Source organism: Manacus vitellinus, unplaced genomic scaffold (genome assembly GCF_001715985.3).
Source record: "Manacus vitellinus isolate BGI_N305 unplaced genomic scaffold, ASM171598v3 scaffold_35_pilon, whole genome shotgun sequence".
NCBI classification, from domain to species: Eukaryota; Metazoa; Chordata; class Aves; order Passeriformes; family Pipridae; genus Manacus; species Manacus vitellinus.
The window spans coordinates 2,313,467-2,337,346 of NW_021940498.1; the positions used below are offsets into that span (position 1 = coordinate 2,313,467).

A 23,880-nucleotide genomic window follows, 5' to 3' on the forward strand; every position below is an offset into this window, starting at 1 on the left:
GCAAGAGAGGGCAGCTGATTGCTTTCTTCCCAGTGCCGTTCCCTGCTGTCTTCAGTGGACTCTTTTGCCGTGCCTCCAGCAGGTACCCCCAGTGGAGTCGTCCAGGCACAGGGGGTAAGTTCCCTTTCCTTGGTCCCCTGCCCCGTGGGTGGCAGCCGCTCCTCAGCCCCGCTGGTGGCACAGGGCTGCGATCCTCCTTCCCGAGGCTGGTGCTGGGGCCCTGTGGAGCTGCCGCCGGCTGTTGCGGCACAGTGGGGTGACAGTCCGTGTGTCTGGACACGGGGAAGAGTCGGCTGTGGAGTTTTCACGCTCCTGCCTGAACTACATCCCCGTCACTCTCCCACACCCAGGGCGAGCGCGGCAGCCTCCACACAAAGGAGTGAAGGACAAAGTCCCAGGCCCGAAAGCGCCTTCGGCCTTAAGCTTGAGGAGCGTTTCGTTTTGGGGAGGTCTCATGTTTCTTTGCCCCTGACACTCCTTCCAGCCCAGCTCTGGCTCTGTACAGCTCCTTCCAGCCACCACGTGCGGTCAAGGGGGGGTATAGAGTTTCTGCCCCTCCACCCCTTCCTTCCTGGCCTTCCTGCACCCTTACTCACAGGCAAGCAGGGCACTGGTGCTCGCTGGGCAGCAGCCAGGGAGCTGCGTGAGGCCCTGGGAATGGCAGGCACCCTGGTGGAGGAGCCAGTGTAGGTGCCTCATGGCCAGGGCTCCTCGCAGGGAGCCCCTTCTGCTGTACCCTTCATCCCTGCTGCCCCACAGCCTCTGTAATGGTTCTCCCTCCTGCCCTGCTCCCCGTGCAGCGGATCCTCTGGCCGCCGCCATGGCCAGCGGCAGGGACTCGGACAGTGAGCCGGCGGTGCCGGAGGAGGAGGAGGAGGACGAGGGCCCAGACGTGAAGGCCGTGCAGGCCCATTACCTGCGCAGCCCCTCGCCCAGCCGGTGAGTACAGGACCACTGCCTCGGCCTCCCGGGAGCACGGGGGAGACAGGGCTCCTGTGCTAGTTAATCCCACTGGCAGAGTACGTGCACACAGGGGGGACAAATTGCATTACTGTGGGGTGGTATCATCCCTCTTCCCTGTCTCACTCTGTCATATCCATCCCCATGCTGAAACTTCTGATCCAATTTCAACTCTTCCCAAATCTTTCTGTCCATTATAAGGACTTGTGGATTTTTTAATGTCGATATTAGGCTTTCCCAGCTCCAGAAAGACCAAGGGTCTTCGGATTTGAGTTTGGTTCAGAGCCAACTTTAGCTACAGGCTTCAGGCACTGAACAGGAGGCTGTCACAGCACAAGCAGAAATTGAGTTACCCCAAGCAAAACAAGCATGATTAGATGTGTTTTCTCCTAATACAAGGAAAAATACATCCCTTTGTACTCTTCCTAAAGCAAAATGCTCTGCAGGGCTTTCTGTAGCCTTTGAGATGCTTTAGCTGAAAGCAAGGGGAAGGGATTGAGTTTGAAAAGAACCTGCCCCAGTGGCCCTGAACAAGTAGGAGATTATGAAATGTTTCCTGTTAACTGTGGGACACTGCAGAAAAATCAAGACAGAGTGCTTATTGCATTTAACTGCAAGCATTTCAGAATTGATGAGGAAGATCACTGAGCTAACATAAAGAAAAATTATGTATTCAACTTGGTAAATCCTTCTCCATCTGCTCATCACTCACTCAAAATGAACAGAAGCACCTCTCCGGTTTATTTCCCTTGCCTTGCCTTCCCTGTTCCTTTTTTTCTCCCCTTTTTCTCTCTGTCAATGATAAAAGCAGTGATGAAGTTGATAAGATCTATCCCATCCAGAACAAGGCCCTGGAAGCCTCCAGGATTGGGCTGTGCTGCACCCCTGTGTTTCACAGATGCTCGGGGCAGCCACAGGTAAAATTTGTTGAGGCTGTGGTGGCAGGTTATTACCACTTGTTATGGTTTTATTGAGCTTGGAGGCAACCTTTACAGCAAAAGGAATTGAAGACAGGGCATAGCTACTAATTTGTGTCAGCTCCTGTAAATGAGACTGAGACTCCCCTTGCTCATCTCATAAACTCCTTTGAAGAACTAGAAAAGGATTACTTTCAGTCACGGTTGACAAGTGCTGGAACTCAACTAAATGACCTAGATGAGCCTGTTAAGTGGTTTCCAATGGCTGTGCCCTCTGTTTTGGTTCTGGAGCATGAAAGCAGTTCAGCTCTCCAGACACTGCTGCACCCTGACTGCATATTAATCACCCTTCCTCACCTGCCTTAATTAAACAAAAACAAACACTGTTGAAAGTACTGCAAGTCTGCATGGCCAGAGAGCTTCTGTGATAGCAGCAAACTTGTCCTAATGACCTGTACCATCTATTTGGAAGGAAGTGTAGACGGTGTAGATCAGGGGAAAAGCTCTGTAAAATATTTTGTTGAGATGGTCTAAATGAGAGAAGATGTACTTGGATTGTACAGGTGGACCCAAATGGAAAAATAGTTGTTTTCAAGATTGTGGCCCCTTTTTTGCTTAACAAAAACTTATGTGAATCACACTGTGTGTCAAAGAACTCCCTTCAAAGGTGCTTGTGGGTGTCATAATGGTTTCTGACCTGCAGTTGGACAACACAGATTGACTGAGCTGGTTAGAGCATGGTGGTAATAACACCAAAGTTTGATCCCTGTACAGGTCATTTACTTAACAGTGGGACTCCATGATCCTTGTGGGTCCCTTCCAACTCAGAATATTCTGTGAAATCTGTGAAATACTGTGTGAGTGGAGAGACTGACCACAGATTCATGCTATGAAGTGACCAACGTGCTGAGGGAGAGAGTCACAGGCTTCACTCTCAGTGCTTGCATTGCAGCTTGTGGTAACTCAGAGGATGCTTGTGGGTGATTAGCCAGCAGAGAGAAAACCCAACACCCTGGTGTAATCTGGTGTTTGGAATTGTTCAATAAATTCTAGTTAGGACAATGTTTTTATCTGTCTGTCTAAGTGAGAGCTACTTGTGAGACTACTCCTTGTCATCCATCCCCCTCCGAGTCTCAACCCAGACACTGATCTTCTCCACCTGAAAAACTTCTCCACCAGGCAATTGTTTTGCACTCCCAGTCCATGAAGCTCCTCTCCACGGGACCTGTCTACATCCTGCAAACACTGGATACCAAGGGCATATTTAAAGTCTGTAGTGCCATGCTGGAGAGCAGGGTGGGAATGAGGGGTGGGAGAAGAGCTGGGGCTTCCCTTCTGCAATTAAAAGATCCTCTGTGCTCCAGTTCCCTGCTGCTCCCCTCTGGAATGGGTGCAAAGGGGGTCCTGGGGGTAGGATCCCAGTGGAGGGCATTGCCTAATAGGCAGTGTGGTTGGTTGGCAGGTATTCCATGATATCAGACACTGATACAGAGAGCATCTTCATGGAGCCAATCCATCTGTCATCTGCTGTGGCTGCCAAGCAAATAATCAGTGAAGGTAAGAGGAGCAAGGATAAGAGAGCTGTGTAAGTAATAGAGACCTGAGTTGCACTAGTTTTGCCTTTTGTCATCCAGAGATCCTAAAATGATAAAAAAGCCTTTATGAGAGAACCCCACCTGAGGCAGAGGTGAAAATCACAAAGAAATAACAATTTACAGAAAGGTTTGGTGACTTCCTTTGAAGTTGTGCAATGAATCTGTGGTACAATGAATTATGTACCACAATGGTGAATGTAGTTTGAGTGCTGGTTGCTCACTGCAACAAACTGAATTTAGAATAGAATAGAATAGAATAGAATAGAATAGAATAGAATAGAAGTATTTCAGTTATAAGGGACAAACAGTGATCATCTGAGTTCAGCTATCTAACCAAAAGTTAAAGCATATTATTAAGGGCATTGTTTTACTCCTCTTAAACACTGACAGGGCTGGGGCATGAACCATCTCTCTAGAAAGCCTGTTCCAGTGTTTGACCTCCCTCTCTGTGAAGAAATGCATCCCAGTGTCCAATCTTGACCTCCCCAGTGCAGCTTTGAACCCTTCCCACCTGTCTGATCACTGGATACCAGGAAGAAGAGCTCAGCAGCTCCCTCTCTACTTCCCCTCTTCAGGGAGGTGTAGAGAGCAGCTGCATTCTTCTGGGGCTGGGATAAGGGTGCCCTTAACTCCCAGGCCTTTGGCCAGTGTGGGTCTCTGGACTGAGAGGGCAGTGCCATGTGCTCTTCCCATAAGCAGGTGCTGCACACATTGCAGACAGAACAGTGTGATGGTTCTGGGGGGAAAAAGTAAGTCAGAAGGCCTGTCCCAGACACAATTAATGACAGGTCATATGTTTGCGTTGTTTTTACATGCTTTGAGTTACAGTGTCAGTTTATTCCAGAACTGAAGACAAAGGAGGTCAGGGTAGATTCAGTGTGTCCCAGGATGTTGGAGTCTGCGCAGCAGCTGATGGTGGAAGACCTGTACAACCGAGTTAAGGAAAAGATTGATGACACCAGCTTGTTTAACACGCCGTGTGTGATGGACTTGCAGAGGGCACTCGTGAAGGACAGGCTGGAGACCCCCAGGGATGCTGTGGATGAAGTCTGGCCTAATGTCTTCATAGCAGAAAAGTGAGTGTTGGCTTTTGCCTCGAGTTGCGTGAGATTCCCAGTGAAGGGTCAAATGGAACCATCGAAGGCATAACATGTATTACATGTGTCTAATACCTTTCATCCCTAGAGAGCCCCAAAGTGTTTTTCAGACTGTGCTCATAGAAATCTCTATGCACTGAAAAGTAAATACTTCTGGAATAGAATCAGCAGCTTTCCTGTGCTATTTTGACGCTTCAGCAGTTTAGGAGAGGAGAAGGCAAATGAGCCCAAATTCCACTCTTCTGATTGGAATTTGGCCCTGAAATTGGAACTGAAGTCTTTATTATGTCAAAGAGAGTTAAAAAAGAAATGCCATAGCACGTGTCAAGTGGAGATGATTAGGACTTCTGTACCGTGGTTCAGCTGTCCGAGACACCTGTGTTAGTGACCAGACAGAATTAGAAGTGGATATAATGTAAAGCATCAGTTATGGAGGGATAAAAGTGGATAAATAAGTACACAGCCTGAACCCAGGATGGCAGCATGAGTTTCAAATCAAGCTGTAGTGGAAATGGAGCATATGGCTCTACAGGTGAATGCAGGTTTCTCATTGTCTTTTTCCAGTGAGTACTGGAAAGAAATACCTGTAGGACTCTCACAGGACATTAAGGTCTGAGTGGAGCCACATGTTGGATGAGTAACACGGATGGGGAGTTCTGTAGACTTTGTAGCAGGCATCTCCTCTCCTACCCACCAAGGGAGCACTGGTACCTCACATCTCTTTTTCTTTCTTGAAGAAGCGTCGCAGTGAACAAAAGCCGTTTGAAGAGACTGGGCATCACACACGTCTTGAATGCAGCTCATGGTACAGGGGTCTACACAGGACCAAGCTTCTACAACGGTCTCAATATCCAGTACCTGGGCATTGAGGTGGATGATTTCCCAGATATGGATATCTCCAAACACTTCCGCCCGGCTGCGGAGTTCCTTGACGAAGCACTGCTGACTTACAGGGGTAAGGGGAGAAGGTTGCAGTGGTTCCAAAATGCTTGGGAATTATGGGTGGAAGTGTTACTCTGATAAACAGCTGGTGCCACGTTTGCAGTGGGGTAGAAAGAAGGCAGAGCCTTCATTCCCTGCATGCAGCACCAGTGACCACTTGTTCCCCATCCTGCCGTGCCTCATTCAAAACAGGAGGGAGCAAACTAGTAAGGGGAGGGAGCCCAACAGCTCCTGCTGGAAGCCCTGTGTCTTCAAACTCAAAGTGGCTGCAAGTCACCTCCCTCAGCTGCTTTGAAAGAACCCTAATACAGCAAAGAGCAGAAGTCCTGCTCTGATACATATTTTTTAATATTGATGTAATACTATATATATATAGTTGTATTTCTGTACCCTGCAAGCTTCAGTTTTGCCATGATGCAAAAACCAGGCTGATTTACTAGAACAATCCAAACAGCTGAGCTGAACCTTTGTATGTCTGTCTAATTTGCTGGACTCCAACTCCAGGGCAGCTGTTATTCTGTGGACCTCCGGTGCACACTGGTCATTCTGCTGCAGCTTCAGTGGACAGTTAGAAATACCTTTATGCAGTTTAATATGGAAATGAACACCATGATCAGTGATATTACTGATATTATTTATATATTTAGTCAATTAATTTAATTACTGTAGAGAGACTGAACAGATTACCTCCCAGCAGAAGTGACAGTGAGACAAGTTTTGTTAGCACGCAAGGAAAGCTGAGACAGATTTAACAGCTCAGCACCACGAGGTGGGACACCACCTATCTGTGTTCTTCCTCACAACTCCCATTACTACCCTTGGCATAGTCCAGGTGCTTACTGCTGCTGCCATTCATCGACCCTTCAACTCACTACCCAGCAAAAACGACAGCCCAGCAGGGGAGAGAAGGTTTTCCCCTGGGCTGGTGATCCGAACTGGCTCGTTAAAGGGCCAGCAGCAGAGTAGCAGAACCGACACGGGAAAGGGTGCACCGAGGCAGAGGAGCCTTGAAAGGAAAGAGAGGAAGGAGATCTCCCCCTGTCGGTGAACTGTTAGATTGGCTTTACTGCCTGGTAAAGTACTTGGAAGGCAACCAAGACTTTTGGTGCTAAGGAAGGCATAAAAGACATTTCAGGATTGTAGGAAGAGGTTCATTAGGTAAACACTTGGGGTAACATAGCAGCAGTCAGAAAGGTGGTGTTTAAACTGGCTCCGTGAAGTTTCAGTGCAAACAATTTGAATAAGGTGGGGTTTATCACACATTTAGAAACAGTAATTTTAGTTATTTGTAAGTTGGCAAAGCCTCATTTACACTCTTCATATTTCCAAGCTTTTCTTTAGCCGTAATTTGCTATAAAAGTAACGTTTTTCGGTGTCAAAGTGTGGTTTTCTGCAAGAGGTAGTAAATGCCATGAAATAAAGCAGATCTTCAGTTTTCATTCTTGCTCTTACTGTTACAGGATAGTGGGTCCCAGTAGTTTGAAGCAGCTGTTTCAGTTTGTCAGAGTCAAAATCAGCTCTTTCCTGCCAGTTGCTTGGTTCTCCTCTTCTAAGATATACTCTGACTTTGGCTTCCTACATGTAACCATCTGAGGGTACCTTGCCAAACTGATCTGGATTCTGGCAAAAAACCAATCAAATTAATATAAAATTGTATTTAAGCCCCATAATGTGCCTTATGAAAAACTAAATTATTCTCTTATCTTCCCAATACCTTCCTGGAGGCTAATGCTAATATCTCCCTTTTTACATATTGAGAAACAAGCTTGGAAGGCTTTAATGTCTGACCCTATATCAGGCAGCAAGTCAAGAACACTGTATTGCTTGTCTTTCTAATAGCTGTTATAAGCTTTTTGACTATTTGAGTAAGTGAAGTGTGTAGGCAAAACTACAAATATTATTTAGCTTGTTTTGAAATGTGCCTGCCCACAGCTTTTGAAACTAATGTGCTTTTTATTCATATTTTATTAAGGTAAAGCTATGAAATATTTAGTATTGGTTTCAGTCACTAAAACATATAATCTGTCTAATTTTTAACACCATTCAGAGAATGCTTTTGTGCTCCATATCAGAGCGTATGTACCACGTATCTGTGACTGGAAACAGCTGAACACTTTCCTGTTTGACATCTGTAGGCAGAGTCCTGGTCAGCAGTGAGATGGGCATCAGTCGCTCCGCCGTGCTGGTGGCTGCCTACCTGATGATCTACCACCACATGACCGTTCTGGAGGCTCTGATGACTCTGAGGAAGAAACGAGCCATTTACCCCAACGACGGCTTCCTGAAACAGCTGCGGGAGCTCAACGAGCAGCTGCTGGAGGAGCGGGAGCTGGAGAACTCTGGAGACGAAGAAGTGACTCCTAGTCAAAGTCCTGTGGCCCGTGCAGGGACTTCTTCCCGTTTGTCTGGAGCTGGGGACGCAGAGAGCGTCGTGGGAGCCCGAGCCCACTCCATCACAGTGGAAGAGGAGGACACAAGCAGCATGCTGGGTAGTTTTATGAGCTCTTCGTCAGTGTCAAAAACCAGCTGGGTTTCCAAACGCTCCACCCTGATCAGCGAGGAGGAAGAGGAACAGCTGTATGAGGAATGGAGGAAGAAACAAGGCCTGTCTGCAAAGGAACCAGGAGTTAACCATGAAAGAAGAGCATCTCCAAAGCATCTGGGTCGGGAAGAGGAACAGTCTGATGAGGATGTGGAACAGAGGATCCATGACTGGCAGCGCAGAAATGAGAAATACCAAATGGAGGGTGCAGCCAGGGAGGAGGATGGTGATTCCAGCATGGGAGGAAGACCTTACCCACCAGGTGAATTCAGTGATGTTGAGAGTGTGAGCAGTTTTGAGATCCGAACCCTGAAAAAGCAGCTGGAAGCCAGTAGCTTTAGCAGGATGAGGAGGAGTCGCACAGACTCTGTGTCTTCTGAGAGCACCTGGGACATGTGGAATCAGAGACTTCTGGAGATAGAGAAGGAAGCTGCTCAGAGATACCATTCCAAGAATAAAAATTGTGGGGAAATGGGAAGAAAGGAGAGGGATGTGGATGAGGAGAGCATGCTTTCAGACAGTAGCTCCTTCTACAATTTCTGCCAAAAGAACAAAGACAAGTTGACTCCTCTAGAAAGGTGGAAGGTCAAGAGGATCCAGTTTGGCTTTCACAAGAAGGATTTAGAACCATCATCATCAGCTGCACCATCTCCAGCAGAAGATGGCAACCAGGCAGGTGAGGAGGGAGCAGAAGGGAAGAATTTGTCAGATATTGACCTGACTGCTTACCAGGCTTGGAAAATGAAGCGGCAGAAGAAGGTGGGCAGTGAAAGCAGCAAGGAGGAATTTGTGGAATTTGCCAAAACCGAGGATTCTGCTTCAGCTAAAAAGAGGCAGAGGCGTGTAGAGCTCCTCGAACGTTCAAAGAAAATTTTAGAGGAAAGCCAATCCATGTGCAGCTGGGAGACAGACAGCACGATGAGTGGGAGTATCCCCCTGTCGGCTTTCTGGCCCTCGGCGCCTTCTGCAGATGGTGCCGAGGATGCAGCTTCTGCCCTGAGCATGCAGACAAATCATTCATCTCTGTCACGGACCAGGAGCAGCATGGGAGCAACGCAGCCTCAGATGCCGAGCGTACCCCTTCCCAACCTCCCGGTTGGTCCAGGTGACACCATATCCATGGCAAGCATCCAGAACTGGATCGCTAACGTGGTCAGCGAAACCATCGCTCAGAAGCAAAACGAGATCCTGATGCTGTCCCGTCCGTCGTCCGCGATGGCCTCCCTGTCAGGAGACCTGGGCAGGCGAGGAGATGATGACAGGGTTTCTCTGCTCAGTGCTCAGAGCGGCTCATCTGTGGCTGCCTCTCAGCTGCGCCAGCAGGAGCTGCGCCGGGCCGAGTCTCAGTCTGTCCTGTCCTGCAACACCTCCGTGAGCGCAAGGACAGAAGGGACTGCTTCAAACATGAAGACAACACAAACGAGCAAGCCACTGTACAGCCTCTTTGCTGATGATGTTGACCTCAAGAAACTCAGGAGGAAGGAGAAGGAGATGCAAATGGAAATGAGAGAAAAAATGTCAGATTATCAAATTGAAAAGGTGATCAGAGACAATAAACGCAGCACTTTATTTAAGAAAAAGGTGACCAAAGGAGAGGAAAATGAAAGGGAAAATGGCACAGAGAGTACAACAAACAGCCATGGGCGTCCCTTGCAAGCAGATTTTGACAGAACTGGTACAGTCTTCGATCTGTCCGGTCAGCCTGCAAACTCAGGTGTACCAGAGTCAGAAATAGAGACTGATATTAGCAAGTGGCTCAATGGCCTGAAAGCAGAGAGAGAACCACCATCTTATTATGAACAAACTGAGAAAGCTAGAGAGAAATATAGCAGATCATCCAAAGTTAGACAGATGGATTCTGAGACATCCAGTTACAGATTCTGTAGGTCCCAAAGAGAAGAGGTAGACAGCTGTTCTTCCTACGAGTCGAAAGGAGATTCACTGAGAACCACGTCAAGATTTTCCTCTGCTTCTGCGAAAGAGGACAAAAAGATGTACAAGTTCACAAGGTCGAGGGTCAGTGAGACAAGTTCCAGAGAAAACAGCCCAGAGCTGCATGTTTTCAGCCGATCTCCTGAGCCGCCCTTTGGCTCTGAATCCCCTGAAGCGTCTACACAGAGCCGAGTCAGATCCCATCATGTGGAGGCGTGTGAAGAGGAGGCCAGGTCAGACGTGTCAGAATTTGGGGCAAAGAGAAAGTTCACCCAGAGCTTTTCGAAGTCCGAAGAGGATGGAAAGAAGGAGGCAAAAGTGGAGCAAAGTGAAGAAAGGTTTGCATCTAGGCAGCGCTCTCAGTACAGGCGAAGCACACGTAAAGAGGAGGAAGAAGAGATGGATGATGATGCCATTATTGCTGCTTGGAGAAGCCGACTGGAAGAAACCACAGCAAAGCTCCAGCGGAGAAGGGAAGAGTGACCAAGATCAGACTACAGGAGCACAAGCAGAGCCAGAGTCCCTGAATCACTCACTCATCATTATATTTTTGATAATCCTTTGTGGTTTGTAGGGCATTTCCTGCAGATAGTTCTCTTCTTAATCAAAAGCGATGAAGGGAAGAGGTCAAGTTCTGCAAGTGTTTGTGGCTTGTCAGAAAGAAGATGCTAGAATTAAATGATCAATGTAGGTAGGAACACAATGTTAGAAGCCATTAGGAGCCAGACAATGTTTCAGCAGCAAAAGCAAGTAACGGTGGCACCTCAAGTCAAAAGACCAATCACATCCCGTTTTGGTTATTTCAATTTCCTAGTGTTGTTAAAAACTGGACATATTTTTTTCTCGGATCTTTTTGATCATAAGTGGAAGAAGCCAACAGCCTTTTCTAGGAACTTGAAGAATGTTTCTCTCTTAATCAGCTTTACTTTATACCACTGAGAAGATATTACCAGGTAGGCTCCATTTTCTGCACCAGCCTTATGAATGTCTACAGAAATAAGACAGTTCGGGGAAATACATGTTCTGTTTTACTTTGCTAAGTAGCAGAAGCAAAGTAAAATACTAGGAAAAAGAAGATGCCTCCTTTTTAGAAGTTCAATGCAGTAATGAATGTATTCCTGTGGTACCAGATTTTCTATTTTCTATTAGATAGAGTCATCTCTGCTCCATTATGGTTGGTTCCTGCTAATAACTTTGGGTCAACAAAGGACAAATGCAGCAATATTAACAGCCATCTGAAAATCATGTTTTGATGTAGTTAAAGAGATGGGGTTGGGGCTAGGATTAGTGTTAGGTTAGGCTGGGTTTCTCAGTACTGACTTCACTTTGGTTTATGTATGCAGCTCAGCTAAGTCCGTGCTTTCGTGTTCGTAGTCAGATTGTCATGTTTTAATTTTCAGCATGATTGCCTTAAAAGAGAAGAGTGGTACACAAACTGACCTCGAAATAAAATTGTATACAACTGGAGCATGGGTATAAGGCAGCATGCACCAGCTGTGTGCCTGTGCAGGTGGTAGCTCGATTTAAGAGGTGGTAGGTCTGGCTGGCACGTTCAGTTAACGTGTATCCTGAGCCACAGGGTACACTTTTCAGAGGGATAGGAGGAAGCACAGTCTCCACGTTAACTGAGTGTACCAGGTTAGGAGCCTGAGGTCCTTCCATGCCCTGCAGAGCCTGGTGAGCTTGTGTGATCCACCAGACCTGCCACAACATCCCCTGTGTGGCTTGTGTGACAACGTGTCTGTGACGCACCAAAGCACCCAAGTTTCTGTCACCAGTCAACGTCCTCCACCTCTCTCTTGTAAACACATAGGCCAGTTTCTACTGACTTTGACTCTGGAATTATCTGTTCCCTCCTCTGTACAGACTGTATTTTGAAACAACAAAGCCCTCTGGCAGAGCTGAATATAAAACGACAATGGAGGGATGATGCAGTAGTGCTCTCTCACAGGAAGTTTTTCTTTTTCTTGTAATCTCCTCTCTCTCCCACTGTGATGCTTAGAGCTCACTATTACTATTATGCTAGTCCCTCTCCCTATTTTAATTGTGTAATACAGACAGCAAGCTCCACAGGGCAAGGGCCTGCTCTTTGTCCCTGTCTGTGTGACGCTGCCGCACATCAGCAACGCTATCTAAATAATGGTTACTGATAACAAAATGCAACTGGCAATCTTCCTAAACTTAGAATCATTTCTCTCAACTATAACTCACTGATTAGACATTATCCCTGCTTCTCTGAAGATAAAGATGATTCTTTCTGACAGCCAGGACTGGGGTAAATGATAGCTACTTATTGTCAGGTAAATGGAGCCTCAGAATCAGGTGATTGAACAGTAACAGTTGTAGAAAAATAAGAGAAAGAACACGTTTTAGTTGTGTGGGTTGCTTTCTTGGTTTTGTTTTTTTTTTTTTAGTAAACTCAGATTACATTTTGAAGTGCATAAGAGGCATGGTCTTGTTAATGTTTCAGGCACGCAGAGATGCTCTGAGGTTTATAATGCACTTCTACTACAATATAATATATAATACAACGCATCCCTTGTTTCTGCATACCTCTGTGAGTTGTTATTTTTTAAAGTAGTGGAATTCCAGGCCTTGATCCACACTCTGAGATTTTATATTAAATTTCTGGAATTTGTGTTAGGATAGGCGCTTTCCTCTTCATCCCTGGTAAAGTTGCTCCGTGGAAAACGGCCCTGCATAGATGTATTTGGAGCTTGCTTTCATTTCAGTCTAGAAAAGGTCTTAAATTTCGATGGATCAAAGTGGAAGTGTGCCTTCAGTACCTTCTGGCACTGAATTTACTTTTTTATCAAAGGCTGATTCCCTCTGAAAAATCCCTCTCCCTGTTCCTGTGCCTGGCTGTTCCCAGCAGACAAGCCTGTCCTCTGCAGTACTGTAGGGGGCATCTCGCGCTGTAAAAGAGGAGCAGTGGATGATGTGGTAATTGGTTTCATTTTGCACTGTACAGCACGGCCTTTGTTTGGGCAGCATTTTGATTTAAACACTAATCTAGGTCTGCTGCACAAATAAATTATTCAAGACCGAGGGGCAGAATATGGTTCTATAACAAGTCTGAGCCACACCGTCCTGATAGCGAGTTTTGACCCTTGTGAGAAAGGGTTAAGTGGGTTCTGCTGACTCATTGAGGTAGGTGGCTTATTAGTTCACTTGTGTAAAAGGGAGATAAAAATGGTTTGCTGGGGAGAGGCCATCTAAGATGCTGGCTGAGCAGTCATGAGGGAGAAGCCTTAGAAATAGCTGAACTTTATTTTCTTATTGCTTATATCCTTGTTAATAAAGCCAAACCCCCAAAGCAATAAGGGGGTGGGGATCATTTTGGACTCCATGCAGTATACGGCCAGTGCTTGAAAGCGAGATGGGAAAGGCTCCAGCTCACAGGTATAAATTACATGAAACACTGACATAAAGACCTTGCATGGTGAAAATATTAAAGCATTCAGTCATAAGACCAATAACCAGGAGAGACAGAAATGGAGAGGTTGAAGGCAGGCTAGAAAGTCAGGTTTTAAGATGAGAATTTAGAAGGAGATAAGGAATTGCAGAAAGGGGAGAGGTCTGCACAGATTGTTTCAGGTGACCAGAGCTGCAGAGTGAATGGTTTTTCAGCAATGACACCAGTCTGACACTAGATTAAAAGAGTAAATAAGTACCCAAATTCATCTAGGAGGGATTTTTCAGCAAAGATGCGCTGGGACTGATATTTTTGCTCAGACTCAATTTGCTGCTGTAGGAAGGAGGGCGTTTTTTTGGCACTGTATAGTGGAAGGTGAAAGTGCAAGGAGCATCCATACGGTCAGTTAAGAATATAAACACAGGAACATCAGAAAGGCTGTATGGGGTCAGACCAGAGGTCCACCTGGCTCAATATCCTGTCTCTGGCAGAGAACAACAGCGAATACCTAGGGAAGAATATAAGAGCAGTGATATAAGTGATATTTCCCCAGCATGGTCTTCCAGCTTCTAATAATTTGCAACTCAAGGACTTCCTGAGCCAGGTGTGATATTCTTGTATTTAATAGCCCTTCATAGATTTTCCTTGTATGGAGGTGCCTAGTAATTTTTGAGTTATAGCCATAATAGCCTTGTACCCACTAACCTCTGTAATCTCCTGTCGCAAGAAGTCCCACAAGTTACTCTACATGGAATGCTAAGCCATCTCCTTTTTTTCTGTTCTGAACCTTCTGCCCACTAGCCTTTAATGGCAATATAGTATCTGTTTAGTATCTACATGTGCCATGAGATTTTACCCCCTCTCTGTCATTAAATCCCATCCTTAGCTCTCTGGTTCTCAGCCAGTTACTCATTCCTCATACAGGGGCTGCTCCATGTCTCTCATTATCCTGGCCATTCTTCTCCAAACCCTTTCTAGTTCTTCTTTGTCATGCTTGAGATGAGGGACCAAATCCTCACACAGTATCCAGGGTGCAGGTGTGGGAGGGATTAATCCTAGGGCATAATGACCTTCTTTTTTTCTGTTCTCTGTTCCTTCCCTATTAACTCCTAACAGTTTGCATGTTTCTTTGGCTGTTGCTGGGCACCACAGTGATATTTTCATAGAACTCCTTATTATATACACAAAATCTTATTGTTGGATGGCAATGGTCAGCTCCAAGATCATCATTTTTTGTGTCAGGTCTTCTTACATGTAAAGCTTTACATTTATTAGCCCTGAATTTCATCTGCCATCTTAGTGCTCAGTCTCTCAGTCTCATTAAGTCCTTCTGCATTTTCCCACAGCCACCCTCTTATTTCCACTACTCTGTTTCCTTAATGTCCTTTGAGTGGTGTAGAAACTCAGAGGATATGGGAAGCAAAGAAGTTAAGGAGGGATAGATGAGAGAGAAACCCATTTGATGCTGGTCTGCTTGAAGTAAGAAATAAGAAAGTGATGAAAGCTGGAGAGCAAGGAGATAAATGTTCAAAAAGAGATCTGAAGACAATAGGCAAATTGAGAAGGGGACCCACACTGGATGGAGACAGGAAGATGTAAGCCAGAAAGGCTAAAGCGAAATATTAATTTGTTTAGATGTATAAAAATCCAGGGAAAGGTTATGAGGCAATCTCTGTGGGAAGGATGGAGATTTAAAGATTTCTCACAGGTCTGTGAGAAATGCGAAGAGGATTGGGAGAAATGGCAAGGGTGAGAGACATTAGTGGGACACAGATGATAAAATGACATCTGTGCTGGATTGGGACTTCAGTGTAGCAGGAGCAAGTTTGGCAGGAAGTGGAAATGTGCCAGAAACACGTTATTCCTCCTGTAACAGCCGCATCCTGCATCCTGATACTGAGAGGTGTGGAGCCATGGCCCAGTTCCCCCATCCAGGAATTTCAGGGAATCGTGATTTATTGCGTGCAGCACCAGCTTATAGACTGGATAATTTGAAAAGGAGTTTAGCACCATTTCCTTCCCTTAGAGCTCCTTGAGAAATGGGTGCACGTTAGCTGTGGTGGGGAGCCGGGTGAATGGTGAGACAAAAAGTTTTATTTGGGGCTGCTTATGTTGCATTGCCTGCCCTTCCTTAAAGGGTTTAGCTGGGGTACATTCAATATGGACATTATAATGTGAAAACACAATACCCATGACCTCCCTGAATTTATAGACAATCCAACAGAGATACTGAAAGCATGTGATTAGTGTAGTTGAGGGCTTGGAAACAGACACTGTGTGCTCATGTACTCCAGCAAAATATCTTTGAGTGCTACCTACCTATTCTCTGGAATTTCACTTGTCATTTAGAAAAATGAAAGTGGGTCAAGTCTCTCTCTGTTCTAATTGTGAAGAAAACTTCCAAAATGGGAACTATGTATAACAAATAAACAGTTCTCTGGAGAGGTGGGAGCGTAGCTCTAAAAGGTGTGTGAATTGCCCCAGTCATCTCAGCAAGGTGCTGACTTATTTGCTCAAGAGTAGTAATTTAAATGCCAATAATATTTGTTACGTTGTTCTTCATGTAAAAAAATCGAGAAAGATTCAAAGTACATGTACTTAGGTTGTGAATTGCCAATACCAGCAGAAGCTACTTGAACAATCAATCACCTGTATCTTTTTGGCTATCCCTAGGAACAGAAATCTTTTGGACATAAAAGCATTGAAGAATCTTATCTCTTTTTTTGTTCTTTGTTACATTTCAATATATTCAGGAGGTGATTTCATGTTGCTTCCATCTATCTATCCATCTATCTGTCTATCTATCCCCATTACAACCTCTCAGTGGCTTCTGAGCTTGGTGTGTTCCTGTGACTGCTGTTCCTCTGCCACAGGGTGCACACACAGGCACACACACATAAACAGACATAAAGGAAAAACATTGCTTGTGACTTATAAAAGCAGGCAACAACATGAATTCAGTTCTTCCCAGGACTATCCAGGTGTGGCGATGTGAAAACTGTCTTAGAGAGCAGGAGAAGGGACATCCTGTCTGTGCTTTGAACCTTCCCCTCTGGATTGCATTTCATTTTTATTTGCATGTATCTTTAAAACAGACAAACTTGATCCTTACACAAGAGCCTCCATATCTTGATTCATACCTGCAGGCAGACTGGTTTTCTTTTAATTAAGATATGTATTCCCTGGAAGACACAAATGAGTGTAATGGAAAACTAGCTTCATTTTTAACTAGGAAGAGAACAATGTCTCTACATAATCAATCAATCAATCAATCAATCAATCAATCTCTTATTTTTTTCCAGTGCACCGTTCATGCCAACATGCCTGAATGCTTTATGGTCATTAAATTAAATCAAAGAACACACCACAGAATGGACAAGGCCAGATCAATAAATCTTAAAACTGATTCAAACTTACCAAGGACTCTGCACAAGTAACCATGAAAGGAAGGATGACTCCAGTCAGAAGGGCATTTGTGTGGGCATAAAACTGAACCAAGACATAGGTGATACTAATTAGAAGACAGAAACATTTAAAGGAGCTGGTCATTTTTATAGCATCACCCAACTACCAACAGCATCGACCTGCAGCCCAATGTCTTAAGGGTATTTTTGGACTTCTGAGTGATGCACGAAAATAACCATAGTGGCAAGAACTTTTTGCAGCTGGCTGGAAAGCTGTACAGCTCCAGGTCACGTCCTGCCACGAACATGCCTAATTTTAGAGATTTGCCTATTTGTGACTTCCCCATTTGATTATTGCAGGGCACCATATTAAAGAAGGATGCAGTGCCCACCAGCTGGCATGAACCATTGTGTGGCTGTTCCGTCCTCACGGACCATCCCAGCAATTTGATCTTTGCAATGACTCCATACTGAACTTGGATCCAGTTGAAAGCCATCCATTAGTTTGGCAGAACATTTCTCCCTCCTTGCTGGAGAGGAGAGCTTTATGAAACTGCAATAGCCTTTATGAAACTGCCAATTAATGGGGAGCTTTGTGCATTTGGCTCACAGAAATATCCCAGCAGCTGTCATAACCTATGAAGGTTCATTCCCAAAGCGCATAAAATGACCACAGGCCTAACTACAGTCAAAACTAAATGCAAACCCCAGTTCTTCAACTTAAACTTCCCTCCCTCAATAATTTTGCGAGGCATGTGCTCCTTAGTCTGTGAATTGCATCAAAAGTATTGCCTAGAGGCAGAGGGTCAGAGGAGATTCCACATATGAAAAACAGGAGGCCCTCAAAAGGGTGCAACCTCAGTTGCTGAACAGACACCACAAATAGGATGGATAAAAGCCCACATGAGACTGGTATATGAGCAAGCAGAAGCTGACAGTTGCCCCTCAGGAATACAGTATAAAGCTTTCAGTTCTGCAGGAGACGTGATCTGAAAGTTTGCTTCCTGGGAGCAATCACACCTGAACTGTTGCGTGGTGCTGCGGTTGCATAATTTAATAGTTGTCATGTTTCATCCCAAGGTGAGTGTTGGTGGTGGTAGTATACATAAAAAATTTGTACGTCATTAGGGATAAAAGGGTCTATGCAAGAAGAGGTCAGACATTATCCTCATGACCAGCAGAGGAGGTCCATATTAAAACAAAGGAGGTGTTTGATTTTCTTTTGAACGTGGGCAGATGATTCAGACCCATGTGCCCTTCATGTGCTCTGTCTCTCCCCTTCCCATCTCCTTCCTTTTGAAACAGATTTAAGTCCATCTACTTTTATATTTTCAAACAAAACCCATAAAAGGGCCATAAATATCATGACTCGCTAAAATGAAAGCTGTTTTCTTCTTCTCCCAGGAGACTCCTGCCTGAGAGAGAGACAGAAAGAGTTCACCCCTTTGAAAATTTCCTCCTCTGTCGAAGTAAAGCTCATATCTAAAAGCAGCCTTCAAGGCTTTGTTCTTATCATCTTGACCTGGCTTTGTACTGGCTTCTCTCTGTATTGCTTGTGGAAGTGTGAAGGACGGGGCTAGGGGAAGGAGTTTTGGCTATCACTGGCAGAGCAAGGGTCATGCTTGGAAAGGGATTTCATTGTGGTTTCAGAAAATGTTATAAACTCAGCACACTGGCAAAAAGAATGAAGAAACTCATTCCCCTCCTGGATCAGACCAGTGATCCACCCCTTCTGTCTCTGATGTTGGCCAGAACCAGATGCATCTCAGAAGGTATAAAGGAAGTTTAAGTGGGTAATTATGGAATAACCTGCCCCGAGTAAAATTTTCTCCCCTTCTGGCCCAAAGCCCTCCTTCATCTCTCTCCTTGGTTAGAGTTCAACTCTATGCCCTGAAGCATGACGGCTTCTCTCCCTTCCAAACCGCTTTTCATCCTGGCCTGTCTCATGTAACTGCCTGTGACAGTGATGGGATGTATAGGTCTTGTCCATTGAGAGTCTGTGACAGATCACAGCCTTATTGGAAAGAGAGGCAGAGAGGCCGAAGAGAAGGTGAGGGAGGAGAGCATAAACTCAGATGAAATATCCATCAGGAAGATGGAAAGAAGAGTGAATGCCTGGGAAACTAATTGCTGCCTGCTGATCTGGGCTGTGGAGATAGCTTGCAAGTGAGCATTTTTGCTTTTCAGAGATTTCAGCCTGGAGCACACTAGGAAAGTCAACTCTTTGGGTTGAAAATACTGTTCATCAATACTTCCCCTTATATTTTTTTTTTAAAGCTGTAGAAGTATAAGAGTAGTCCTGAGAAAACTATTCTATTATATACTGACGGAGCTTTTTCTTCCACTGAAGTTCACTACTCATTTCTGAACAGGTATTGGTGTAATTTGGGCCTACTAGACATTGAACACCGATGAAAATCAGGCTGTTTTTCTGCTGCCCAAAAAGGGTTTAGGAACCCAAAGTCCGATATTCCTGTCTAGGTCCCTGTCCAGGTCTTACAGAGATAGCTGCTCATACTCCTGAGTTGAGCACAGAGCATATCCAAAAGTGTTTGTGGAGCTTTTGTGGGTTGGTTTGGTCATTGCACAGGCCATCAGCATTTGTGGGGCACAGTGCCAGATGCCCCAAGGTGAGGGTTAGAATTATCCGACACACTGAGACTTTTTAGACATTGTCAGCATTTTCTCTGGTGCCTTTACCACTGAAAGCATTAACAAAGTTCCAGGGAATGGTTAGTGTACTTTGTAGATGGATGCTTCCAGTAATACACAGGTTGAACAGCAGGTTTTATTTATCCAGGAGCTCAACAATTCCTAGGGAGAGGGAAAGAAGAGCTAGGTGTTTGATCATATCCAGGCCTCAATGATCATTAATTTCACTCCCACAGTATCCACAGTTTCCCATATTCCTTTCCCTCAAAAGTGTGGCAAAGTGATCTGGAGTTTTCCAAGTGATGGGTGTTGAAATCTCACCCCATCTCCTGGATACCACACTGAGGTGTTCAGAGCATCCTGCTGGTGTTGGCTGAGCACAGGAGACTGTTCATTAAGAAAAATGACTGTATCATTTATACTGAGAACAGCTGCAGTGAGCAGCTCAGTGCCAGTGTTCAAGGCTCTGTAATCTCCTGTTAGTTGCCACTTGCCATTAGATTTTTTTACTGGCCATAAAGGAGAATTGTAGGGGAAATGAGACGTGACAATGATTCGCTGTTCTTCCAGCTCCTTTATCAATTCAGTAACAGGACAAATTGCTCCAGAAGGTAATGGGTATTGTGGAATATTAACTATCTTGCTATGGGGTAAAGGAGCAGCTGTTTGCAACAGATTAGCAGTCAGAGATGCATTTGTAGGATGTAAACTCTGGGGCAGAAAGGGTGATGTCCCTATTTCCCATGTTCCCCACGACTGACCCTTCAATACATCCATACCCAATATATTAAGGGCACTTAAAAGTAAGGTCAGGTGGATTGTCTGTCCCTCAGACAGAATTAGTTTAGCCCTGACCAGTGGGTGGTTAGTGGATTTCCCATTAACTCCTGCAATAGAGACTAACTGCTTGCTGCCCTTTGTAAGTGTCCTTACCTCCCATCGATATCCGGGCTCCCGTGTCAATGAGGAATGTTCTAAAGCAGGAATGGATCATTAACTGTGACCAGGATCCTCAGCAGTGGGAGTAGCACCCACCCTGGTTTCCTGCACATCCGCAGTCTAGGTTTAGTGATGATAGTTTGGGTATATCCCTGAGCTCGCAGCCCTTGCATGCTCTGCCTCTCTAGTTATTATCCTTTCAAACCATACGGTGTCATCCCATCTCCAAATACAGGTCCCAGAGGGTTATCATGAGAAGTAAATGAGGAAAACCTGTCCAGCTGCCACAACAGGGAAGTTGGCAGCTCAGAGACAGCTGCTTCTCTAAACACATTTTCCATTGTCTTTTACGCTCAGTACTAACTGATGGTGTTCCTCAACTTACCCTTTTGCTCTTCTGCATTTACTTTAGCTGAGGTTATCCCTTGGTTTTTATCCTCTGGGATTTACAGTGGTAAATCTGCTAGCCCACACTGAAGGACCTCTTGGAAACTAATACCATTTAAGCCTGTCTTAATGGCTAACACTAAAGACTTCTACACCACCTCAGCTCCCATTATCATGGGTCAGAAGTGTACAGGCTCCCAAATCAACTCCCAGGGATGCAGTTCTGCTGGAAAGGGTTGTCCAGCCCCTGGAGCAAGGTGTGCTGCTCCTTCTAATTCAGCTGAAATCACAGGTTGCAGCAGGGCACTCTGCAGACTGGCTGCCAAGCCCTGGGAACACACATTTTTCCTGCCATGGGCAGTGCACAAAGTGCAAGTCCATGAGGGACTGGTAATATTTGACCCTGTGGTATCCAACATTATTCCTGGGCCTAATGCCAATGATCAAGCCTCAGCTGGGGCAAGGTGAAGCTCATTGGCTCTGGCTATCCAAATCCATGGTAGCCCATTCACAGGTGTTTTCCCTGGTTTAGCTCGATATCTCTCCCCCAGACCTCTGAACTTGAGGGCAGTAAACCCTGCCATGGTTCCTGTGGAGGGAGGTGACTTTTGTGCCCCTGTGGGAGTGCTGTGTTCAGTTTTGGTTAGTGCTGCTGAGAGCAGGGGGCAGGGAATCATCATCACCTGGCTTTGAGGGGAGGGGTGCAGGTCTGCTTGTTTCCAGATATCCCCCTCCCAGTCAGCATCGCACTTGGCACAATAGTCTTTAACTGGGTCTCCTGCAGTAGCTTCCAACAGCCTCCTCCTGCACTCCTCAGCTTCAGCAATTGTCTGGGGCTGAAGCTGGACTCAGGTGGTCTGTTTTGCATTTCTAACTGCTTACACTTCTGAAGTATTCTTTCCATTTTCCTTTTCTTGTTTTCCCTTTTCAGTTGTACATTTTCCCCTTTCAACTCATCAGTCACATCCACTGCTGCCCTCTGACAACTGCCTAGTAGTCAGCACGTTGCACTTTCCCCTTCTCCCTTCTTTACCTTACAAGAAAACTGCCATCTGGCAAACTCCTACCCAATACCATCAGCATCCGTGCAGTGGCTCTTGACCGCAGGACAAATCCTGCTTGGGATTTTGCCACTCCTCTTTCTCAAAGTCTTCTCCCAGTTGTTGCCACTCAGTGTCTGGTTTTTCGTGGCACAGACAAACAGACCCACAGAGACAGTGTCTTTACTCACACCAAACCAGCTGCTTTGGTGCTTGCCAGCAGAGCATGTCCAGGGGAGATCCCACTTGTGACACCAATAAAATGTCTGTTTGGATGTCTCAGTTTTCCAGGGAACCACCAGACAAAAGGTGAGAGCTGCAGGAGGCAGCGCTTTGCAGGTGACCATGGCTGCATAAAGGCCCTTTAGCTCTTCCTGGCCACCTCTCCTGCCTACCTGGTACTCTGGCTTTGACCTGATGACACTGCTCCCAGCACACATCAGGCCTCAGCATGGGCTGGGTTAGCCAAAACCTAAGCAGGAGTTGAGTGAACAGTCACAGAAAGGCCAGGGCCTCAGGCAAACAAAAATAAAAAAAATTAATAATAATAAAAAAGGTGTTAGTATTTATCAGGGAATGCAGTGATAGAAGCTGGGGTAACCATTTTAAAATGAAAGAGGGTAGATTTACTTCAGGTATTAGGAAGGAATTCTTTGCTGTGAGGGTGGTGAGGCCCTGGAACAGGTTGCCCAGAGAGGTTGTGGATTCCCCACCACTGGCAGTGTTCAAGGTCAGGCTGGATGGGGCTCTGAGCAACGTGGTCTAGTGGAAGGTGTCCCTGCCCACGGCGGGGGGTTTGAAACTAGATGGTGTTTATGGTCCTTTTCAACTCAAACCATTCTATGATTCTATGACAACTGTTTTCCTCTAATCCAATTACACAGTGCCACTGCCTCATATGTGTGGGGTGAAAAGAATATTATTTCACTGAACTGACCTTGTACATGTGTCTACAGCTTTGTCCGATGATGGTTACACACTAAAATAATACCTCATCTATGTGGCAAATCTCTCTTCTGTCCACAATTAAGTCCACTTTATAATTCCATTTTTTTGGCCATGTTTACAACAATATAGCTATTGCAAGCGTGTAGAAAATGTAAATAACTTGCCTGTTATTTTTCCCAGTCACCTTTCTCCTTGTCTCTCCTTCAGTTATGAATGCCTTGGAGAACAGATCATACTTGCTTAGTGCCTGAAAATTCCTTAGCTTTTAGGGGGAGCTACAGTAAATAAAAAAAAATTATGCTGAATTCTGTTTTCACTGAAACTAAAAAAGAAAGCCATGTTATAACCTGATTAGGTGTGATTATACTGTAAATAGGCCATAAACAGTCAAAGGGAAAATAACCCACAATATTCACATCATTGAGAGACTGAGGGGGTAATCGCTGTTCCTCCCTGCTGTTCAAAATATTTTCCAAGTGTCCCCAAAACTGCATTGGCAGCAGAATGTGGCCCAGTTCAAGGGCTTTAATGCTCCTGCTAAGTAGAAATGATTTTTCTCCTCGAAATTTTCAGTGAAATAGTCTGTATTTTGCAAAAAAAAAAAGAAATCATAGCTATTCACTGCAAAAGCACTAAGGAAAAGGCAGAGACCATCAGAAATCTTTCTGACAAGTCAGTTTCGTGTTTTAAAAGAGATTTGTCCAATTTAAGAAAAAGTACAAATGTTGAATTTCAGAAATAGGCACGTTCTATCTTAAGATGCCAAAGAATTTCAGTGTTGCTTGCTGAAGCTAATAGGGAGCATAACCTCCACTTTATGCGTGAGGAAACAAGAAGAGAAATTTACCTTCAGCTCATTTTTCCCCTTTTCCCCAAGAATTGTTACAGAGAACTGGCATTTTAAACTGGTGCTGTAGCTTACCTTTAAGACCACAAACCTTCTTCACAAGCAGCATGGCTACCTCTGCCTGTCGCAGAGCTACGGAAGAGCAGGGAGATGCAGGGAGATGCTGTGCTTTTCCTGCCCTTTGCAGCGAGAATCTTTTTCATCTTATATCCATGCTCACTCCACACTTTCAGATATTTCCCCTTCGTGACCTATTAGTTCTC

At 45.2% G+C, this 23,880-nt stretch overlaps 1 protein-coding gene across 2 annotated transcripts; it reads left to right on the forward strand.

The window, feature by feature from the left end:
• Nucleotides 1-820: 820 nt before the first annotated feature.
• On the forward strand, nucleotides 821-22,498 carry DUSP27 (dual specificity phosphatase 27, atypical). Of its 2 annotated transcripts, XR_001921222.2 has the most exons (6): nucleotides 821-939; nucleotides 3,340-3,434; nucleotides 4,317-4,548; nucleotides 5,307-5,524; nucleotides 7,647-10,938; nucleotides 16,703-22,498. XR_001921222.2 is itself a non-coding variant. In XM_018077073.2 (5 exons), the coding sequence occupies exons 1-5, from the start codon at nucleotides 821-823 to the stop codon at nucleotides 10,466-10,468; spliced, it is 3,486 nt and encodes a 1,161-aa protein (XP_017932562.1). In that variant the 3' UTR covers nucleotides 10,469-10,984. The 2 variants fall into 2 exon arrangements, 1 of the variants encoding a protein (XP_017932562.1); XM_018077073.2 differs by lacking the exon at nucleotides 16,703-22,498 and having other exon boundaries at nucleotides 7,647-10,984.
• Nucleotides 22,499-23,880: the final 1,382 nt, after the last annotated feature.

What these genes read in the sequence shown, in the direction of transcription:
- DUSP27 (XM_018077073.2), top strand. Translation starts at nt 821, where the DNA reads ATGGCCAGCGGCAGGGACTCGGACAGTGAGCCGGCGGTGCCGGAGGAG. An exon ending in CGCAGCCCCTCGCCCAGCCG is followed by an intron (nt 940 to 3,339) that starts GTGAGTACAGGA and finishes GTTGGTTGGCAG; the next exon opens with GTATTCCATGATATCAGACA. An exon ending in AGCACTGCTGACTTACAGGG is followed by an intron (nt 5,525 to 7,646) that starts GTAAGGGGAGAA and finishes TGACATCTGTAG; the next exon opens with GCAGAGTCCTGGTCAGCAGT.